The 21,742-nt window shown below is 37.5% G+C and overlaps 1 protein-coding gene across 2 annotated transcripts in view; it reads left to right on the top strand.

The window, feature by feature from the left end:
* Window positions 1-1,731: 1,731 nt before the first annotated feature.
* LOC149537197 (uncharacterized) overlaps window positions 1,732-21,742 on the top strand; it is a 288,523-nt gene continuing 268,512 nt past the window's right edge. For both annotated transcript variants that reach the window (XM_089807357.1, XM_089807356.1), the window contains exon 1: window positions 1,732-2,083. In XM_089807357.1, the coding sequence (XP_089663483.1) occupies window positions 1,745-2,083 (339 nt within the window). In that variant the 5' untranslated portion in view covers window positions 1,732-1,744. The remainder of the gene's footprint in view (window positions 2,084-21,742) is intronic.

Raw genomic sequence — 21,742 nt, 5'->3', positions numbered from 1 at the left:
CCAAGTCGAAATTGCTCTCATCTCCCTCAAAATATCTCAACCATAAAACTTTATGAAGCCCACTAGGCCATAAATGACTCTTTCAAGCCCTTTTATTGCTCTTACAAGCCATTATGAGGGTCTTTATAAAGATTTTATCCCTTGAGCCTCTTTTGTTGACTCATCCTTCCCCTTTCCTCCATCCTCTCACCCTGTGACATGTGTCACTCCCTGATTGGCTGTAAGGAAGCACAATCCATGTGCTCTCTTCTCATGCAATCTGAGCCCTCCATGAGCTTTTTCCCATCCTTGCATCTTAGCCCTCAATCCCTCAAGCCTCTTGCCTATAAATTGGATCCTTCCCTTTTGCAAAATAACACAATCTTGGAGCTAAAGTTATAATGCCCTTTTGAGAGCCAAAAGCCATCAACCATACCCTTATGATGCCAAATTGAGAGCTCACAAAGCTACCAATTTGCCATTTTCCATCTCCATTGAAGCTAGTTTTTGGGAACCTTGAGCATACATCCCAATCCTTAGACCCATCTACCAAGCAAGGAGCTAAATCCTATTGGGAGAGTCCATTCATTTGGCTCACATTTCCAATTGGGGTTTCCTCTTTAATCTCTCATTTATGTTATGATTTATATGCTAGTTAATGCTTTTGTTTTTGAATAGATTAGTATTACTTGCTAACATATTTCTCATATACAGAAACAACTTCAAAATTTTCATTTAATTCATCTAAAAGTGATATAATAATAAGCAAATAAAATAAAATAAAATGGAGAAAGAATACACACACACACACACAAGAATTAAAATATACAAAGAAATGATAACTTCTCATGTCATATTATTATTTGAAAACAACTACTAATTACTAATATAGTCTTAAGTCTTATTTTCTTATTTTCCTCTATAGATACATAATAATATAATATTGTTAATCTTTAATATTAAAGTTGTACTATATTTTATATTATAGCTATAATTGAATTGGTAATATATGTGAATTCGACAGTCTATATGTAGCAATGTCACCCCATATCTTTTGTCATTTTATGGTATGCTTCGTTTTAATACATCTCTAACTAATGATGATGTTATGAAAGATCCAAAAATGATAGGAATTTACCATTTTTATATATCATTGAATTTGAGCATTTCCCATTAAAAAAGCTGGTAAGGATAAGGTCGACGTAGGCCTAAGATTAAATTTAAACTTTAAAAGATAAAAATTAGAGTGGAGAATATTAGCTCAACCTCTAACTTGGTCATTTTTGTATTCCTTTTAGCAAGTCAAAGTCAAATTCCACAGTTATAATTTTGATAAATAATTCAAGATTCCGCACGCCACAAACTACTGTTTAATATTAAATGTTTAATAAAGACCGACGTCACAGAAAAATGATAATAAATGTTAAGTAAAATGAATGTACAAAAAAAATGGAGGAGTGACACCACAAAGAATAATGGTAAATATTAAGCCTCGTGGACGTTAAATTTTTTATCTAACGATCTATCTATCTTAAATGCGGGAGGAGTGACACAATTATTACGTTAACGATAGTAACGTCGACCGACACCTTGACAGCATGATATAGTTTGAACAGTATGAATTAATTTTCCGTCAGAGAACACAATGGAAGTATGTAATATTTTTCAGATTAATCTTTTCCTCGGGATACTCCATCTCAAAGGTCCACGGTGGACTAAGCTTATATACAACGTCAAAATGACAATTCTACTGGAATCGTAGGTCATGGCTCTTGAGATTTTAGGCTTGCGCTCTCAAGCCCTCCATGGTCATACAGACTTCAATCAACGCTGTCAGATAACGAGGTCTCCGTCTTCTATATTCTCAAATGGCAGACTTCATAAAAAGAAAGAGCTCAAGTTCACGCATGTATTCAAGCAAACTGATCTGACCACAGCTGAGGATGGTGAATGCAAAAAAAATACCAGAATTCGACCATTTACCGTCTGTGGGTGTGGGTTTTGCAACCGAAGGCATTTATTGGGTTCTCTTGCATCAATTCCATCCTTCCCTCTTAATGCTAAGGCCAATTCATCATCGTCAGACCTGATTTCCAATGCCTTGGTAATTCGATTTTTTATAATTTTTCCATGTTCGAATTTCTTTACATGTCATAGTTTAAGATGACTCATTGTTATTTAACTTTCGTTGTAAAAGAAACTACCTAGTATTTAAGTGCAATTTCCAAATGTATGACGGAATCCGTACTTACTAGTTTCTCCATTAACCTTGAGGCCCATTTTTGAGATTTTTTAAAATGCGCCGTGCTCAAATGTGCGTTATTTTGTTACACTATAAGGTTGTCACATGCCCAATACGGTTATGGGCTTCCTTTAAAGGCCTTGTACCTGGGTCTAGAGTTAGGTTCTTTCTTATGTTATTTCATCATAAAGCCTTCGTTGCTGGACCGATATTGCATGGATATGTTATTTTGCTATTTCTGTTTTCCTGTTGGGGATTTCAAACCGAATTGTGTAGCTCGCTGTCATTCTACTGAGGCTATAGCCATTCTTATTGCCGCCAAGATATGTCCAATCCTCTTGCTTGGTATATAGAGGCAAGATTCTTGGGCTTTTACTTTTTATCGAGCTGGGTAATTCTGCCGCATTTAAGTGAGTTTTATTTGTCACAAAATTGCCTTAAATCCACCCACTGGTGCCCTTGGTGAAGCATTTATGGTAGTTGATTTCTCAACAGCCAAGCTTTCGACTTGTGTATCTTAAATTCTTAATAAGCATTGTTTAGCCTTTTCTCCCTGAGCTTCAGTAAGCTTATAGTGAAGTGGCGTGTCTTGAAATTTTAATATTTTAAATCTCAATGTGGTTACCATGGAAAGTCTTTTCTGCCTTTATTAGGTCTTGAAGCGTTTCATAACTTTGACACGGTGTTTCTACCTCAAGTTTCTATAATGGTGAAACAACAATTTCATGTAGATCATGTTAGAAATAGGGAATACTAGGGGAGGGAGGGGGGACGGGGTGTGAGGTGAATCAGTGTTCCACAAACTTTTGCTCAACTATGAATATAATTAACAATCTTTAAACTTGCATAGATGATCAAACTGACAAGTAAACATAACCATAACAAAATGCAACTCATAACACCATTATTTGTCAACTAAGGAAACCCTGCCCAAGGGAAAACCCCAATGGGGATGGTACCCTCAAAATGATCCACTAATCAAAAGTATCTTGTGAAAGATATTGACCCTATTAGAAGTCTATTACATTTGTATAGTGTATTTGTCCTTGTTAGAGGACTAGGCTTTGTTAGAAACCTCAACCTTGTTAGGAGTTAGTATTATAATACAAAAGTATGCAAGAAGTGTAACAAACGATTTTTCATAACAAAAACAAAGATAATCTATATAAGGATTTTCATACTAAAAGAAGAGCCCATGGCTCAAATAAACAAATACCACTTAACAATGTTGTCAATAGAGATAAATACAAAAAACTTTTATATAGTGCTGATATCTTCAATATTTGATTTGCCTTTTGGGTCCTTCTTCAAAACTGATCATACAATTGTACTCCTCTATACTAGCATCACATTCGCACCTATACTAACCATGGAAAGTGCACATTCAAACATCATATTATTACAATACAATGTCGTACTTTGCTAAACAAAAGTGCACTTCCTTTATATCACAATCTTTCATCCTATCGGCCGTGCTGCTTGATACTAAGCTAAATATTTTGAATTAACTTTTGCCATGTGTGGGTTAACATCTAGGATGTTGTCCCAACCAAAACAATTCCTCAACCAAAATGTCTTTATTCCACATTTTTCTGTGTTCTGTTCGGGTAAACTGTTATTGGTAAATTTGTAATAACTCCGTCTATACATAGCCAAACCTTAAGCACTATTAACCATGTGTTGTATACACTATTTTCATCCTTCCTGTAAGTGCGCATAAGCCCAAGTGTCTCTAGTGAACTGCACTAAACAAATTGCGCTAACTATACACTGTTATGTTGATATGTACTTAGACAATTTTCTAAATTATTACGCCTTCAGATTTATCTTTTCATTTTGCCTTCTCAAAGTAAGTTATATGTTGCCATAAATGACAACTCTAACATATCTCCCTAGCCAAATTACCAACAATCTCCCCCTTTAACATTGATGGCAACATATGGGAAAAATTGGCTAAGTATCCAAAATTATAGAATTTCAAAAGTTGTGAAGTATTTCAAATGGCCATCAAAATTACAAAAATGTGGATCATTTTATTTACTTTACCATGTTCTACATATATGCTCCCCTTGATATTATACACTAACTTATATCTCCCTTTACATTATTATATCCCATTACAATTTTTCATACTAACACTCTCCCCCTTTGACATCAATGACAAAGTTGAGTCAAAAGGATATATACATGCCAAAATTTGTGGGTCTTCGTTTCTGTCTTCATGATGACTTGTTTTTGTAATAACCCCTAGCCAGTTATAACTTTAACCCTATTGGTTATGACCTCAAACAAACTTTAGTTCTCTTTACTAATCAATAATTTTTCATTTTCTCAAACACTTGGGAGGCTGCACTATTCTCACTGTACAAATGAAATTCTAAAATTCCAAACAACAACTAGAGAATGCAATGGAGAGCTTATATTATTCAGAATTATTTGGTTCTAAGTAATTTGCACAGATGAAAGCAAAATATGGATATACAGTTCTTCCCTATAGACTTTACAAATAGACAACACTGGAATGAGAAATGATTCACACCAAACCTCTAAGTTTATTCATTAGCAATCAATCCCACTCGATTACAATTTATCACACTGAAATTCACAATTGCAATATTAAATTGAATGATCTTACATGGAACTTGGATAGATTGCAATAGCTTCCATACAGATCTGATATGATAAATATTATGTGAACTGCTTGCCACAATGGAGCCTCCAGCATACACAACAGTCCCAAACAAAAATGCAGGTCTGAAACTTATAATTGCTGTTATCAAACCCTTCCAAATCAGACAATTACACTTGCATAAACCGGCTCCTCTTGCCACTAATCACAGTTCTGAAAGACAACCAATTCCTCTCAAAAAATCACACCCAGAAATTAAAAAAAATAGTATCCAGATCATAATAAACTAGTTTCAATTTCTTCAGTCATCAGCAAACTTCCAAGTCAACATGTATGGTAGGATAGTCCAGGCAGCAGCAAATTATAAACAACTCCAAACAATCTCGACTACATTGTTAACTCCAGCCACAATCAAAGCACTAAGGAGAGACAAACAATTTTCAGAATTAAATCACTATACCTCAGCAGTGATTGAGCGTACCTCTCAGCTTCAAACCCTTATACCTTAGCAAGGGCACAGGAAACAACCTCAGAATATGTCACAAAGACGACAAGCAAATAGACAAATCAATAATCGGATGCTTTTCTCATCAAATGTCCTCATATTTATATGGCACCAGTTTCCCAGAAGAACTCCAGTTAAGAAGCTTCCTATACACAACATTAATATATAATAAAGTGCCATTAATATCATTTATTAATTGCTTTTGGCTCCAAAAATGACCTTTTCAACCATAACTTAATATTTTGACACGCAAGGCCATTGTTTCTTGTTCTCACAATTTAAAAACTTTTTGTCCCGGTTCCAATGAGCTATGATATTGAGGTGAGCAACCAACAACACTAGCAAAATAGCAACCTCAGTGTATTTAGGTGAATAATAATAATAATTCACTCGTCTTGCGAAAACAATTGAAGAAGCATCAGAATTGAAATCTGACAACACCAAAGTGATCCTGATGATGAAAGATGATGAATGAACCTGAGGGGGTGACTTACTATAAATAGACGCTCCCTCCAAGATTCTTGGAGCTCAAACCGAAAGCTCGAAATAAAATCTAAGAACATCACCCAACTCCTCTAACTCAATTGAGCTGATTGGAACCAACAAATTGACTTACTATAAATAGTAAGTTCCTCAAATAGAGCCAAAGCACACCATAGTCTGTTGGAAAGCCTATAACCACACAACTGAGATCCTCAAATCCCACTATCAGCTCACGAGGGTCGTGATGGTGAACTGACTAAGCCAATTGTAGGAACCTGCTAAAAATGGGGACATTACAGTCCTCCCTCCCCAAGATTGCTTGTCCCCATGCAATCCCGAAGCAAAATGAACATCACAGTCCACCTGGATCCCATAGGTAGAACTGTGTACTCTCCTTGTTGTTTACAAGAAACTCCTGAAGCACCAACACCCAAATAACGGACATCAACTTCAAAATCATCTGAAAATTGACCCTAGGCACTGATGAAGGCAACAAATCATCAGAACTCCACCCAATTAAAATACCAACTCTGTCCACACCTAAGTCCCCATCAAATTGACACTCACACCAACTACACTGTGGAGATAGTAACAACCATAGGTACCTGAATCATTATCATCAACTCCAACCATTGATAATGTGTCCTGGGTGTATGGATCTTGCAAATGGTCTAACTTGTAGCTGTTGATCCCATTTGCAGAAAATGGTGCTAACCCATCCCATAATGGTTGGTATGAAATTGGAGCCAACCCAACCAAATGCTCTACCTGTGCGTCAAACAAAAATTGATGAGCACTCCTCATAGTTTAATGCCGATGAAAACTTCCAATCTCTGTCAAGGGCTCATCAAGATCAGTCTGGGAATCAAAAAATGGCACCAATCTCTGACTTTGAACTATTGGTTGGGTAGGATCTTGTGCAATCTTGTTAGCAGACCCAACCTTGAAATCCCTGTGGGGAAGCATAGAAGACAGAGTCTCTACAATCTTTCCCACCAACCTTTGAATAGCATGGGAGCCTCGGATGAGAGTACCCTCAGACACTTTGTATGAATCCTCTCACACATCCAAACTCTCCAATAGATACTCCATGAAGGACTCTATGCAGTATAAATTATATGTGGAAACATCAACTTGCTCCCCTTTGACCCACAGCTGATCCCTCTAAAAATGCATCACCGCCAACTGTCCAATGCTATCAGTTGTATGAGATGAAGAAATAGATTCGATTTCAGCAGAAGTAAGAAAATCATCATGAGAGCTTGACTTCACTGATATTCTTACCTCATCCATACCTACTGCACCCATATCCTGGACGGATGTGTTTGCCACATCATCACATCCCTCATCCCCAACCGTGGAAGCAAACTCACCAAGAAGCACAATATGTAATTGAACAGGGTTTGAGGCTAGATTGTACCCTCTCTAACTCTATGTTAAACTCATCCAATTGTGACTCTGACTCTTGAAGAGCCCACTGAGTATACTGAAGAGAGTCTACAATCACCTTAAGCTCCTAGGTGAGCTCAGATACCTCCTCCTCTTTCCCTAACAACATCTCATAATAGGTGCTACCCCACTCCAGAAACTAATCCTTGTTAGCAACTAACTGAGTGTAACTATGCTTCAAGATCCTGACAGCCTCTTGAAGTGAATGAATCTCTACTAGGGAAAGACTAGTATCACTGTGCTCATTTGACATAGGAGCACCCCAACCAGATGTAGCTAGCATTTGACAAATAGCATCATAATGCTCAAGAGTTAAAGAGATTCCACTATCACTCTCCTTCAACTCTTTGGTCACATGATGCCTCTATAACCCCCAACTCCTATGCAAGTTCTTTGTTTTAGTAACTGCACTTTGATAGAAAATTGAATCAAAACTACCCACCACAAGATTGCTCATTGCATGTGGGCTATCGTCCTCACACACCTCTGCATCCGAGATACAACTACTCGGTACCTCAACCAACACCTATTCGATGAAATGGAATCCCTCACATGTCTCAGCTTCCACCTCAATAGTAAGATCTTGTAAACATCAATCTTGGGACCCATCCAAAACTCCTCGGAGTCATCACCCAATATCTGACAAGGGGTGTCATACCTAGTGCAGCTCATAGAATCATCACATGGATCATCGGATGTGTCCATACTATCTGCATCCACATCTCCCAATAAAGCCTCAACTGCTGACACCTGACTCTGTAGACATGACTCAACGTTAGGCTGTAAATCAATTATACTAGAGCATGAACCCACAGCTACTGACTCCGTTGTAATACCCATATCACCAACATCAGAGCTGGGTGACTCCATACGTGCCTCGGTCCCACCTAAGGAAGCAACTGCCTCCTACATAGGAGGAACACTACGATACCTGACATATAAGTCTCCAATAATAACTCCCTCCTCGGGAGAGTCTTGATGCAGGAGCATCCTAAGGTATTTGGCAATCTTGCATGTTGGAGGGATTTTGGCTTGGAGTTGTGGGCTCGGTCACTAAAGGAATGGTGCTCGGTCGTTATTGGGTGTAGTGTTGGCCAAGGTGCTCGGTCATTGAGGGTGCTCGGCATATACTGTTGCTCGGCATGGGCCATGTTGCTCAGCAATGCTTGTGCGAGCTTAGCAATGCTTGTGGTTTTGCTAACACTCGGCAGTATGTTTTGCGAGATGGAGTTCTCGTGGATTTGTTTGGATGATTTGGTGCATTTATTACATGAGGATTGAGATCGTGATGTGGATCGATCGTTGGAGTTTGTGTGGACCTATTTTGGTCTTTTTGGTCTTAGTTAATTGTTCTTGATGTATTTAATAAGTGTTGTAAGCCTTTTAAGGCATTTGGTATTTAATATCTGTTGAAGGCCAGCTTGTGGCTCAACATTTATTTAATGTAAGGGTTTATTTAATTTGTAGTTTACTAGGCCGACTTGTGGCTTAATTGGGTATAAGTAGGGAGTCTTATGGAGTCTTTAGTCATAATCATCTAGCTTGGAGAAGAGGATGAAGTAGAGGAGTGAATTTTGAGAAGGGCTAGTAGCTGAGGCTTGGGAAACAAGGAGATTTCTTGGTGGGCTTGTGAGCACAAGTTTCGATCTTCCTTGGAGGTTTTTACGAGAGTGTGGATCTAGACTAGCTAGTGTTTGCGTTGAATCTTGAGGGATCTTGCAGAATTGTTTTCGTAATTGCTATTGTATTTGGCCAAAACTCGGAAGGCCTTATAGCCGGGCACATTGCATGTAAACAGTTATTTTATGAATAAAGAGTTGCATTTGGTATCGGATTGTGTATCTTGTGTAGTGTTTTCGTTGTGTGGTCATTTGTTGGGGGCTAGGACATCTCCTTTGGGGATTCTTCTGCCTTGTACTGCATCAGATGGTATCAGAGTGAAGGATTTCCTGAGTTTGTAGATAGATTGCTGAAGCTAAGGCAGTTTGCGCCAAGACTTTGGGGAGGATTATCTAATCAAAGGTTGGATCTGGTTGATTTGTTGCATAGGGTTTGCGAAAGATCTTGGAAGATGCCCTTGAGACAATTGGACCCTAGGGCAATTAAAAATCCCTGTGATGCTATGGAAGCAAGGATCTCAGAGAAGATTAAAGCATAATTTAGATCTGAGATGGCACTAATGAAGAGTGATATGATCGCTGAGATCATAAGTGCTATAGGTGGTGTACCTCGGCATGTGGGAACTGAAGATGGTCATGAGAAAGTTGCTGAAGACTTTGAGGTTGTCGGATCGAGTGGTGAGATGTTACATCCCAAATTTTTGACCTATTTAAAATTATTATAGCCATTGAGATGATTAGTTAAAAACTGTTGATTTTCCTTGTTCATATGAAAAGGGTAGTTATATGTAACCATTGTTTCATATGAAATGGTTGTTATCAATTATCATGTATAACCGTTTATTGATGATGGAAGTTAACTATTACTTGTCATATGTTGATGTTGGTAGTTAACAGTTGCTTTCTTTCTGAATGGTGGTTATTAACTAATTTCTTTGCTACTATCTATGTTATATGTTGATATGGATTTATCATGAGAACTTGTTATTATTGTGGAAAATGTTGCACGGGTGGTTGTAGGAGCAAAAGAAGGGGGTAAACATTGCTTAACGGGATCTACGGAATGGGGCACTACCTTAGTCCATTTGTCCGATCGACAGGTATGACCTCTAGCTATCTTGGTAAGGATGTAGCGACTGCATAATAGGGTACATTCATTGGACACGCATGAGCTATTGGACAATCAATAAAACATTAAACATTTTAACATAAGAAAAATACATACATTTAATGGTTTATGTAGACATTCTCATCACTTCAAAATAATACATATATATTAATGTGCACATAAGTATGAGTATGGTGCCACCATAGTATTAAATTATACAAGCTCATCTCTGTTAATATACGTATACATAAATATGCGTATACCTTGAGAGGATAGAGATTATACAGGTATTTAGATATGCGTATCCTAATAGGTATAACCTTGGACAAAATAATAATATGATGTGACCATTCGAAAATAATATATATATGTGCAAATATATATATATATATATATATAATTATAAATTATTCTTTTGATTAGGAAACCTTCGAATTCTTTCCTCATAATTATAAGTCTCTATAAGAGATGAGGAGTACACTTGGCATCTTCTTTATAAAATCGGTGAACCAAGAATCTTTTTATAACTGCTACCAAGAGCCACAGCTTCCTTAAGCCTTCCATATTATTTTTGTATGTCTTTATGCTCGAACATAAGTTTGAGAGAAAGCGCCCAAATTCTGTAGTTCTACTTCCATTCCCACTTCCCTTTTTCTTTCCTTATTCCTGCGACTGATATTGAAGATGAAATCGAGCTGCTGTTCTTGTCACTGAATGGTCTTTGATTCTCAAATCCGCTATTTGAAAATCAGATTTCGAGAGCTGACCATTCGGAGCTAAGAAAGGATCCATTTCTTTCATTGATTAGGTTATGTGATCAATTTTCCCAATCTTATTTGGTATATGTACTACATTCGATAGTATAGATGCAAGGATAGTTTCAATGATTTCCAAATAACGATGCTTGGCTGTGATATTGAATAGCACATCAATCAAGCTATCTCACCACGTTAAGTCTGAACCAAATACACATGTCATGCTAAGATTTCTTCTTTGTTTCAGTTGATCTTTCACATTCAAGTTATAATCCTCTAAAGTTTTCTTAAGTGAAGTTCTTGAGTCTTAAGGACTGTAATGTGCCAGTATTGAAATATTATTTCTCTCAATTGAGTTTCAACAAATGAATTGATATCCTCTATAATTAGACACCTAGGACTCACCTGGATCTTTGGCCAAGAAAGAGGGTGAAGAGGTGGAAAGAAAGTTTTGCAAGAACAAGAAAAACATAATCATAATTGATATGGTAATTTTATTAATTTTAAAGAACTAATCATTAGCTCATGCATGTTCATCAAATTACCTTGTTGTTAAGTCAAGCGGTGGTGATTGAGTATTAGAAACCCATCCAAAAACCTTGGCCAAGGTTGTTAAAGGCATACTTGCCTTCTATAGATCACATGATGTCAGTAACGCCAGTCAATCAGACATGTCCGTCTATAACTGAGCGAACATTCTAAACACTGGTATTGCTCAGATGGCTGGACTAACAGTGCCCCAAGCCTAACCCTGAGGTAGGGAGGGCCTTTCTTATAAAAAGATTGTGTGGGGATTGATATGGTCCGCGGTTGGGAGGTTAAGCCTGAGCTAACGCTTCTCCTCTTATCCGAAAGTCAAGGCTTATACAACCATTTCGAGACTCTCTTGTTAGATTTTGTATGTTTTTTCTCCATCCTTTGCTATGCATTTGCTTTCTCTTGTGAATATCAAATACCATAGAATTAAAGATAATGATTTAAGTTCTTTCTATAAATATGATTGAAAACAATTATTCCAGTTGGAAATTATTTTAGTTGAATGTTAATTCAGTTAATTTCCCATGAATTGGATTTAGAGATGTTTATTTCGGTAATTTAGTTGATGTATTACTTTCATACCTACTTTAATTCAGATTATAGCCATATTCTTTTTAGTTAAGAAAATTCGTTTATTACATGAGGACACAACTGATCGTGTGGAGAGATGATGAGAAATAGGGCTGGTCAGTTTGATAGACCTGGATTTCATTTAAAACTAAAGCATATGATGGAGGTTTCTAATTTCTCAAGTTCTTTGAATCCTGAAGATGTGATTGATTGTATTGGTGAATTGGAAGACTACTTTGAGTTAGAGGACATTGGAGGTCCATTCAGAGTGAGGTTGACACAAACTAAGCTGAAGGAACATGCTGCTCTTTGGTGGAAGGAGTTGCAAAGAGATAGAGAAGAGGAAGGTGAAATGAGATCACTAGATGGAGATTGATGGTGACTAAATTGAAGGCTAAGTTTATTCCTATGGATTATGAACTTGAGTTGTTTAAGAAGTTGCAGAATCTTAAATAGAAGGATATGAATGTGAAAGATTACACAGAGGTGTTTTACAAGTTGACTATTTGGTCTGGGCATAGACAATTGTCTAAGGAGAAGGTGGCTAGATATAGTAATGGTTTGAGATTCAATATTCAGGATGAGGTTAGTATGTTGAATATTGGTTCGTTGAGGATGCTTATCAATATGCTTTGAGAGTAGAAGAGAAATTGAAGAGGAAAAATCAAGGTAGTTCCCGACGGGAGGAGAAGTAGGACTACTTAGCAAAGGCTAAATTGAGTGCAGAAGATGAACCAAAACCTATTGATCAGAAGAGAAGGATAAGTAGAGGTGAGTTTAAGAGTACTTGTTTCAAATGTCATGAAGAAGGGCATAGAGCTTATGAATGTCCTAAGGTTGGTGACAGAAGAGCTGTTGTTGTGAATGAGGTTGAAAACCATATCAGTGAACCTGGGCAAGGAGAGAATTTACTAGCTTGGCGAGTACTGGTTGGTTAGAGGACACTGGAATCTTTTCAGAGGTGTAATTTTTTCAGGACTCGTAAGTCTGGTGGTAAAGTCTGCAATGTGATTGTGGATAGTTGTAGCGCTGACAACTTTGTTGCTGAGGAAATCATTCAGAAACTTGGTTTGAGAAGAGTAAGGCATCCTTATCCTTGTAGGATTGGCTGGTTACAAGATGAACATGCTTTAGAAGTGAGGGAGCAATGTCTTGTTGATTTTCAGATTGGGTAGTATAAGGATCAAGTGTTGTGTGATGTTGTGGACATGAATAGTTGTCATCTATTGCTTGGTAGACCTTGGTAATATAATTCCAGGCAATGCATGATTGTGTCAAGAATGTGTTTACAGTTGTGAAAGGTGGCAGGAAGCATTCCCTGATTCCTTTGCAGAATGAATTCGGTAGGAGGAACTTGAGTAATGGCAGCCGAGTTGAGCTGAAGGATTCTGAAAGGGTTAGAAATTAGTAGAGACAACAAGCATGTGGAACATCGAGGATGAGTGTGAAGAAGCTTCTCCTCTTATCCGAAAGTCAACGCTTACACAACCATTTCGAGACTCTCTAGTTAGATTTTGTATGTTTTTTCTCCGTCCTTTGCTATGCATTTGCTTTCTCTTGTGAATATCGAATATCATAGAATTAAAGATAATGATTTAAGTTCTTTTTGTAAATATGATTGAAAACAATTATTCCAGTTGGCAATTATTTTAGTTGAATGTTAATTCAGTTAATTTCCCATGAATTGGATTTAAAGATGTTTATTTCGATAATTTCTACTTTAATTCAGATTATAGCCGTATTCTTTTTAGTTAAGAAAATTCGTTTATTACACGAGCACACAACTGATCGTGTGGGGAGATTATGAGAAATAGGGCTGGTCAGTTTGATAGACCTGGATTTCAGTTAGAACTAAAGCATAAGATCGAGGTTTCTAATTTCTTAAGGTTCTTTGAATCTTGAAGACGTGATTGATTGGATTGGTGAATTGGAAGACTACTTTGAGTTAGAGGACATTGGAGGTCCGTTCAGAGTGAGGTTGACACAAACTAAGCTGAAGGGACATGCTGCTTTTTGGTGGAAGGAGTTGTAAAGAGATAGAGAAGAGGAAGGTGAAATGAAGATCATTAGATGGAGATTGATACTGACTAAACTGAAGGCGAAGTTTATTCCTATGGATTATGAACTTGAGTTGTTTAAGAAGTTGCAGAATCTTAAATAGAAGGATATGAATGTGAAAGATTACACAGAGGCGTTTTACAAGTTGACTATTCGGTCTGGGCATAGACAATTGTCTAAGGAGAAGGTGGCTAGATATAGTAATGGTTTGAGATTCAATATTCAGGATGAGGTTAATATGTTGAATATTGCTTCGTTGAGGATGCTTATCAGTATGTTTTGAGAGTAGAAGAGAAATTGAAGAGGAAAAATCAAGGTAGTTCCCGACGGGAGGAGAAGTAGGACTACTCGGCAAAAGCTAAATCGAGTGCAGAAGATGAACCAAAACCTATTGATCAGAAGAGAAGGATAGGTAGAGGTGAGTTTAAGAGTACTTGTTTCAGATGTCATGAAGAAGGGCATAGAGCTTATGAATGTCCTAAGGCTGGTGACAGAAGAGGTGTTGTTGTGAATGAGGTTGAAAACCATATCAGTGAACCTGGTCAAGGAGAGAATTTACTAGCCTGGCGAGTACTGGTTGGTTAGAGAACACTGGAATCTTGTCAGAGGTGTAATTTGTTTAGGACTCGTAAGTCTAGTGGTAAAGTCTGCAATGTGATTGTGGATAGTTGTAGTACTGACAACCTTGTTGCTGAGGAAATCATTCAGAAACTTGGTTTGAGAAGAGTAAGGCATCCTTATCCTTATAGGATTGGCTGGTTACAAGATGAACATGCTTTAGAAGTGAGGGAGCAATGTCTTGTTGATTTTCAGATTGGGTAGTATAAGGATCAAGTGTTGTGTGATGTTGTGGACATGAATAGTTGTCATCTATTGCTTGGTAGACCTTGGCAGTGTAATTGCAAGGCTATGCATGATTGTGTCAAGAATGTGTTTACAGTTGTGAAAGGTGGTAGGAAGCATTCCCTGATTCCTTTGCAGAATGAACTCGGTAGGAGGAACCTGAGTAATGGCAGCTGAGTTGAGCTGAAGGATTTTGAAAGGGTTAGAAATTAGTAGAGACAACAAACATTTGGAACACCAAGGATGGATGTGAAGAAGCAAAAGTGGAACAAGGGAAAGAGTGAACAAGTTGAGGGCTTGGAGGACATGTATGTGAAGAATCAGTTTGGGATTTATGTGTTGAATCTCAGAAGATGTTCTTCTAGCTACTAAGAACATCTTTTCGCACCTGGGGTGTCTAATGCAGGAGCATCCTAGGGTAGTTGGCAATTTTGCATGTTGGAGGGACTTTGGCTTGGAGTTGTGGACTCGATCACCAAAGGAATGGTGCTTGGTCGTTATTGGGTGTAGTGTTGGCCGAGGTGCTTGGTCACTTAAGGGGCTTGGTCATTGAAGGTGCTTAGCATATACTGTTTCTTGGCATGGGCCATGTTGCTCGGCAATGCTTGTGGGAGCTTGGTGATGCTTGTGGTTTTGCTGATGCTTGACAATGTGGCTTACGGATGGAGTTCTTGTGGATTTGTTTAGATGATTTGGTGCATTTATTGCATTAGGATTGGGATCGTGATGTGGGTCGATCGTTGGAGTTTGTGTGGACCTATTTTGGTCTTGGTTAATTGTTTTTGATGCACTTAATAAGTGTTGTAAGCCTTTTAAGGCATTTGGTATTTAATATCTGTTGGAGGCCGACTTGTGGCTCAACATTTAAATAGTGAAATCATTTACAAATCTTGTGTTCATTCAAGCAACATGAGAATTACAAATTTATTCAAGCTCCTTTTGAGCAACCACACTAGAAACAACATTTGGAAGACCAAGAGTCACAACTTAGAATCCACCTTTTACAATGAGACAAATACAATCAATAAAAGACCAAGAGTCACAACTTAGAATTCCACAAAGATGTCCCTCTTGGGATTTGAACCAATGGCTCAACATTTATTTAATGTAAGGGTTTATTTAATTTGTAGCTTACTAGGCTGACTTGTGGCTTAGTTGGGTATAAGTAAGGGGTCTTGTGGAGTCTTTAGTCATAATCATCTAGCTTGGAGACGAGGATGAAGTAGAGGAGTGAATTTTTAGAAGGGCTAGTAGCTAAGACTTGGGAAACAAAGAGATTGCTTGTTGGGCTTGCGAGCACAAGTTTCGATCTTCCTTGGAGGTTTCTACCAGAGTGTGGATTTGGACTAGTTGGTGTTTGGTTTGGATCTTGAGGGATCTTGCAAAACTGGTTTTGTAGTTGCTATTGTATTTGGCCAAAACTCGGAAGGCCTTATAGCCAAGCACATTGCTTGTAAATAGTTATTTTATGAATAAAGAGGTGTATTTGGTATCAGATTCTATTTCTTGTGTAGTGTTTCTGCTGTATGGTTATTTGTTGAGGGCTAGGACATCTCCTTTGGGGATTCTCCTGCCTTGCATTGCATCAAGTTTGAACAGTCAGTGGCAACTACAACATTAGTTGCCTCTGAGCTAATAGTAGCAACTACTCTTGGAGCCTCAATCTGCTAAAGTTCAGCGTTGCTGTCCACCCAAGGCACTAACACATCCACATGTCCCTGTGAAATAAGTCCATCATCAACACTGCGGATAGGACTAGCAGGTGCCATAGTAAATATAGGTACATCTGCATCATGGACATTTGTTGGGAAAAACTCAAGCTTCTTTCTCTGCAACTTCAATGTCTTCCTTCTAAAGGCGGAAACTATATACCTTGCTGCCCTCTCAACTATCTCTGGATCCAACAAGCTCTCCGCCAACCTCTGTTGATGAAGCTTAAGTTTCTCCATACTCCTACAAAGCATTCATTTTCGTGCTAACTTCCTCATTACTCCACCGACTTCTAGAATTGCCAGTTCTCCTATGTTTGTCCATGGCTAGAAAATGCTAGAGAGCTGGTCACTCCAAATGCAATAGTAAATCTGAAAATAAAATAACTTTCCTACCCCATAGGATGGCAAGAAACCGCTTTGATACCATTGTAATAACCCCTAGCCAGTTATAACTTTAACCCTATCAGTTATGACCTCAAACAAACATCAGTTCTCTTTGCTAATCAATAATTTGTCATTTTCTCAAACACTTGGCAGGCTGCAATATTCTTACTGTACAAATGAAATTCTAAAATTCCAAACACCAACTAGAGAATGCGATGAAGAGCTTATATTATTTGGAATTATTTGGTTCCAAGTATTTTGCACAGATGAAAGTGAAATATGGATATACAGCTTTGCCCTATAGACTTTATAAATGGACAACTCTGGTATGAGAAGTGATTCACACCAAACCTCTAAGTTTATTCATTAGCAATCAATCCCACTCGATTACAATTTATGATACTGAAATTCACAATTGCATAATTAAATTGAATGATCTTAAATGGAACCTAGATAGATTGCAATAGCTTCCATACAGATCTGATATGATAAATATGATGTGAACTGCTTGCCACAATAGAGCCTCCAACATACACTGCAGTCCCAAACAAAAATGCAGGTCTGAAACTTATAATCACTATTATCAAACCCTTCCAAATCAGACAATTGCACTTGCATAAACCAGCTTCTCTTGCTAGTAATCATAGTTCTGAAAGACAACCAATTCCTCTCAAGAAATCACGCCCATAAATAAACAATAATAGTGTCCAGATCAGATGTAACTAGTTTCAATTTCTTTAGTCATCAACAAACTTCCCAGTCACAAAATGTACGCTAGGAAAGTCCAGGCAGCAAATTGTAAACAACTCCAAATAATCTTGACTACAATGTTAACTCCCAACCACAATCAAAACATTAAGGAGAGACAAGCAATTTTCAGAACTAAATCACTATACTTCAACAGTGATTCAGTGTACCTCTCAACTTCAAACCTGTATACCTCAGCAAGAGCACAGGAAACAACTTCAGAATACGTCACAAAGATGACAAGCAAATAGACAAATCAATAATCGGATGCTTTTCTCATCAAATTTCTTCATATTTATAATCTCCAAATGACACTAGTTTCCCAAAAGAACTCCACTTAAGAAGCTTCGTATACACAATAAAATATAATCAAGTGCCATTAATATAATTTATTAATTGCTTTTGGCTCCAAAAATGACTTTTTCCACCATAACTTCATATTTTGACATGCAAGGCCATTGTTTCTTGTTCCCACGATTCAAAACTTTTCGTCCTAGTTCTAACGAGATATGATACTAGGTGAGCAACCAACAACACCAACAAAAATAATAACCTCAACATATTTAGATGAATAATAATAATTCACCTGTCTTGCAAAAACAATTGAAGAAGTATCAAAATCAAAATCTGACAACTCCAAAGTGATCCTGATGATGAAAGATGACGAATGAACCTGATGGGGTGACTTACTATAAATAGATGCTCCCTGCAAGATAATTGGAGTTCAAACCGGAAGCTCAAAATAAAACTGAGAGCATCACTCAACTCCTCTAACTCAACTTAGCTCATCAAAACCAATAGATTGACTTACTATAAATAGAAGGTTCCTCAAATGGAACCAAAACAAACCATAGGCTGTTGGAAAGCCTATAACCACACAACTGAGACCCTCAAATCCCATTGTCAGCTCACGAGGGTCACGATGGTGAACTGACCAAGCCAACTGTAGGAACCTACTAAAAATGGGGACATTTCAATTTTGCAAAAGTTTGATGCAATTAGAAAAATTTACCTTGAGATTCTTAAGATCTTCGTCCCATGAGGATTTGATTGCTTCTGCAACACTTATTACTGGACATAGGCAATAGGCTGCTAGCTTTGTTGCCTTCAAATCTGTATAGGCAAACTTTTTATAAGATGCATTTCCTTTTAAAAGAGTTTCAAGTTGCTTTTGAATCACATTCACCTTAGGAATCAGATGATCTCTTAATTGATTTTTTTCAGCAAGCTTTCTCTATCACTCTGCATAGGTCTCAACTCATCACTTGCTTTGTCAATCTTTTGATCAAATTCAATTAACTTTACATTTTTACTCTTCAATTCGCCAATCATCTTCTGAATTTCTTTTTCTTTATCCTTTATTGCATCTGTGATGGCTGATGTATGTTTATGTGCTAAAGTGCATTCCACATACAATTTCTTTCCTTTAATGATCTCTGTTTCCTCATTTCTTTTATGCATGTATCTAGCATTGAAATGTCACTTCTGATTTTGTTATATAGTATACTGAAAAGGTTTGCATCGTGTTCTGCTTGAATCTTTACTTGTATTGCCTCTTCCAAGGTGAAATAATGATTGTCAAATTCTACTATAATCTTTTCTGTCTTTTTCTCAATATTCTGCTCACTTAATTGTCCTTGGAAAGTTAAGGTACTTTGCAGCTTCTCAATGGCCTGTTCAAGTAGTTTTTTTTGCATTCTTGCTCATTTTCCCAGACTCTTCTCCAATTTTCCCTATAGAGAATGCTAATAGCTGAATGTACTCCTGTATATCCATATTTCCATCAAACATATTTGGGACATCTTGTGGCAAACCTGAGAAAAGTGCTTCAAGGGGTGACTTTGAAGTACTTGTAGGGGTAGTCTCTGTTACCTTGGGAGAGGTCTGTAGAACAGTAATCTGTCTCTCCTTATTTCTTTGCTCTTCCTCTTGAATTGAAGTTTCGGTTCTATGTTCAATTGAATTTTGAGATGGCTGCATTTCCATCTGATTTCATCTTTGTTGCTCCTCTTCTCTCTTTTCTGCTTCCTTTTCTGCCTGTGTCAAAGAAATTGTAATTGTTGTGGCCTCCTGAACAACATTTTTCCAATGTGCTTGGTAGTCAAAGTCTGTGCTCACATAACTAGGTGCTAATGATATCACTTTTGGTGATTCTATACTACGCACAATACTTGAATTGTGCTTGTTAGTAAACAGATTTGCCTTCTTTTAAAATCCTTCACAAACAACTCTAAAATGCCCAAATTGAAAGACAAACTCTAAAAGCAACAGTTGAGTCACTTGCAATTATTTTGTCAAGTGCTCTCTGAATTTTGAAATGAAGGTACAGCTCCCTCCTTTTGATTTATAATAAACAATTTTCTAATATGGCTTTAACCAAAAGGCAAAGAAGGACACTAACATCCATTCATCAACATGATATGAATGTGAACCTTGATTTAAATAACTTAAGAAGAAAATTAAATATATAGCACACAGGCTATCTAATCAATCTTCCCATTTACAGAGAAACAAAAAGGGAGATTTGATATTCATTGCATATATGTGTTGATGTTAGTTTTGTACCACTACATAACATATAGCAATTGAATTCTTGATATGGAATATCAAACACTCAACCTTCTCTTGAAAAGTAAATACTCATGAAGAACATGAGAAAAACTCCAAGGTTCCTTACACCTATGGATACTAACTCAGTTATATTAATGTGATTTGCTGGTTAATCACATAGGCGGGCTTATGTTGTTCTTTCAAGGATGTTGAACTTTTACTACAATGATGATGAAATCTAGCTTTGTAACGTATATGAGCGCCAAATAATGTTGATGGTGATGATGGAGGGTATGCCCACCAATAACGCTTTGATTTTCTAACTTTCTTCTTGAATGAACTCTAACCACTACACTACTTGTTGCTTTACTTCTACTCCTATGAATGGAAAGATTAGCAAATGGACAGGGATCAAATCTGATGAAAGCTTACCAGCGGCGCTACCTCCATAGATGCAACGATTCAAGGGAAAAAGACCAGATTACCATGCAACTATCCATCTACTCTTACTCTTGCTTAACAACTTTCTTGAAATAAAATCTACTTTAACAACTTCAACGAATTTAACTCTAACTATTGGAAGTAGAAACCATGCAATAACACCAAGTGTTCTTAATCACCATGCAAGACACAACAATGATAAGAGAAACAATTTTGGTATTATCTTAAGCAACAATTTTCTTCAACCTTTTACAAATGAGAGCAAATGGCCTTATATAGGGGCCAAAATTACAACCAATGGTAGAGATTAAGAGGCGAAATCAATGATTTAGATCAAATCCCAAAAACCCTAATTAGGGGTTGCCACCCCATTGGCCAATGAGAAGATGCCACCTCATCAATGGACCAATGGAAAAAAAGAAAAAGTGGCAACCAACGAGAAGACACCAAAATGGTAGCCAATTAGAATCAGACACCTATCCTACCCAAGAAGAAAGGAGAATTTGCCACTTGGGCTTACATCAAATGATCCTCTAATATAATTCTACCCTTTTCTTTCATCTTCTTAGCCAAGGCAATGAACTTGGCTAGCCTGTTGTTGACTTAATGGGAGGGCAAGGCATGTGCTTCATTTTGAGCTCAACTGAATTCATCATGTTGCTCACTACTTGCAATATCTTCTCATGATCCTTCTCATATTCTTTCGTAGATTCAATAAAGGCACTGAGGGAGGCAAGGGTGCCCAAATGCTTCTTCCTGATGGCAACCTTCCCCAACTCATCCAATCTCAACCCAAATTGTCTCATTGACGTTCTCCTCCTTGATTTCTTCAAAATCAAATCAACCCCAACATCGCTCATCATGGCTAAAATGGAAGTGTCAATGCCTGGGCTGTGTTGTGCAATCTCATTCCATATCTCTTCAAGTATCCTCAATTTGATGTCAAGGCAACATACCAAGACTCCACTGTACTCATTCCTCCATCCACCAACTTGGTTCTCTCCACATATCTCTCTAGTAGCCCAATAAATGCTCGTAGCCTGGGAATGGCTAAGTCCTTGACTAGAAGGAAATCCTTCCACTCCCTTTTAAATGTTTTGAATTTGTCTCTAATAGCCACCAATGACCTGA

This window comes from Cupressus sempervirens, chromosome 10 (assembly GCF_028749045.1).
Source record: "Cupressus sempervirens isolate cs-2001-9-10 chromosome 10, ASM2874904v1, whole genome shotgun sequence".
Classification (NCBI taxonomy): Eukaryota; Viridiplantae; Streptophyta; class Pinopsida; order Cupressales; family Cupressaceae; genus Cupressus; species Cupressus sempervirens.
Note: the sequence above shows the minus strand (reverse complement) of the source record. Positions and strands in the feature narration are given on the sequence as shown.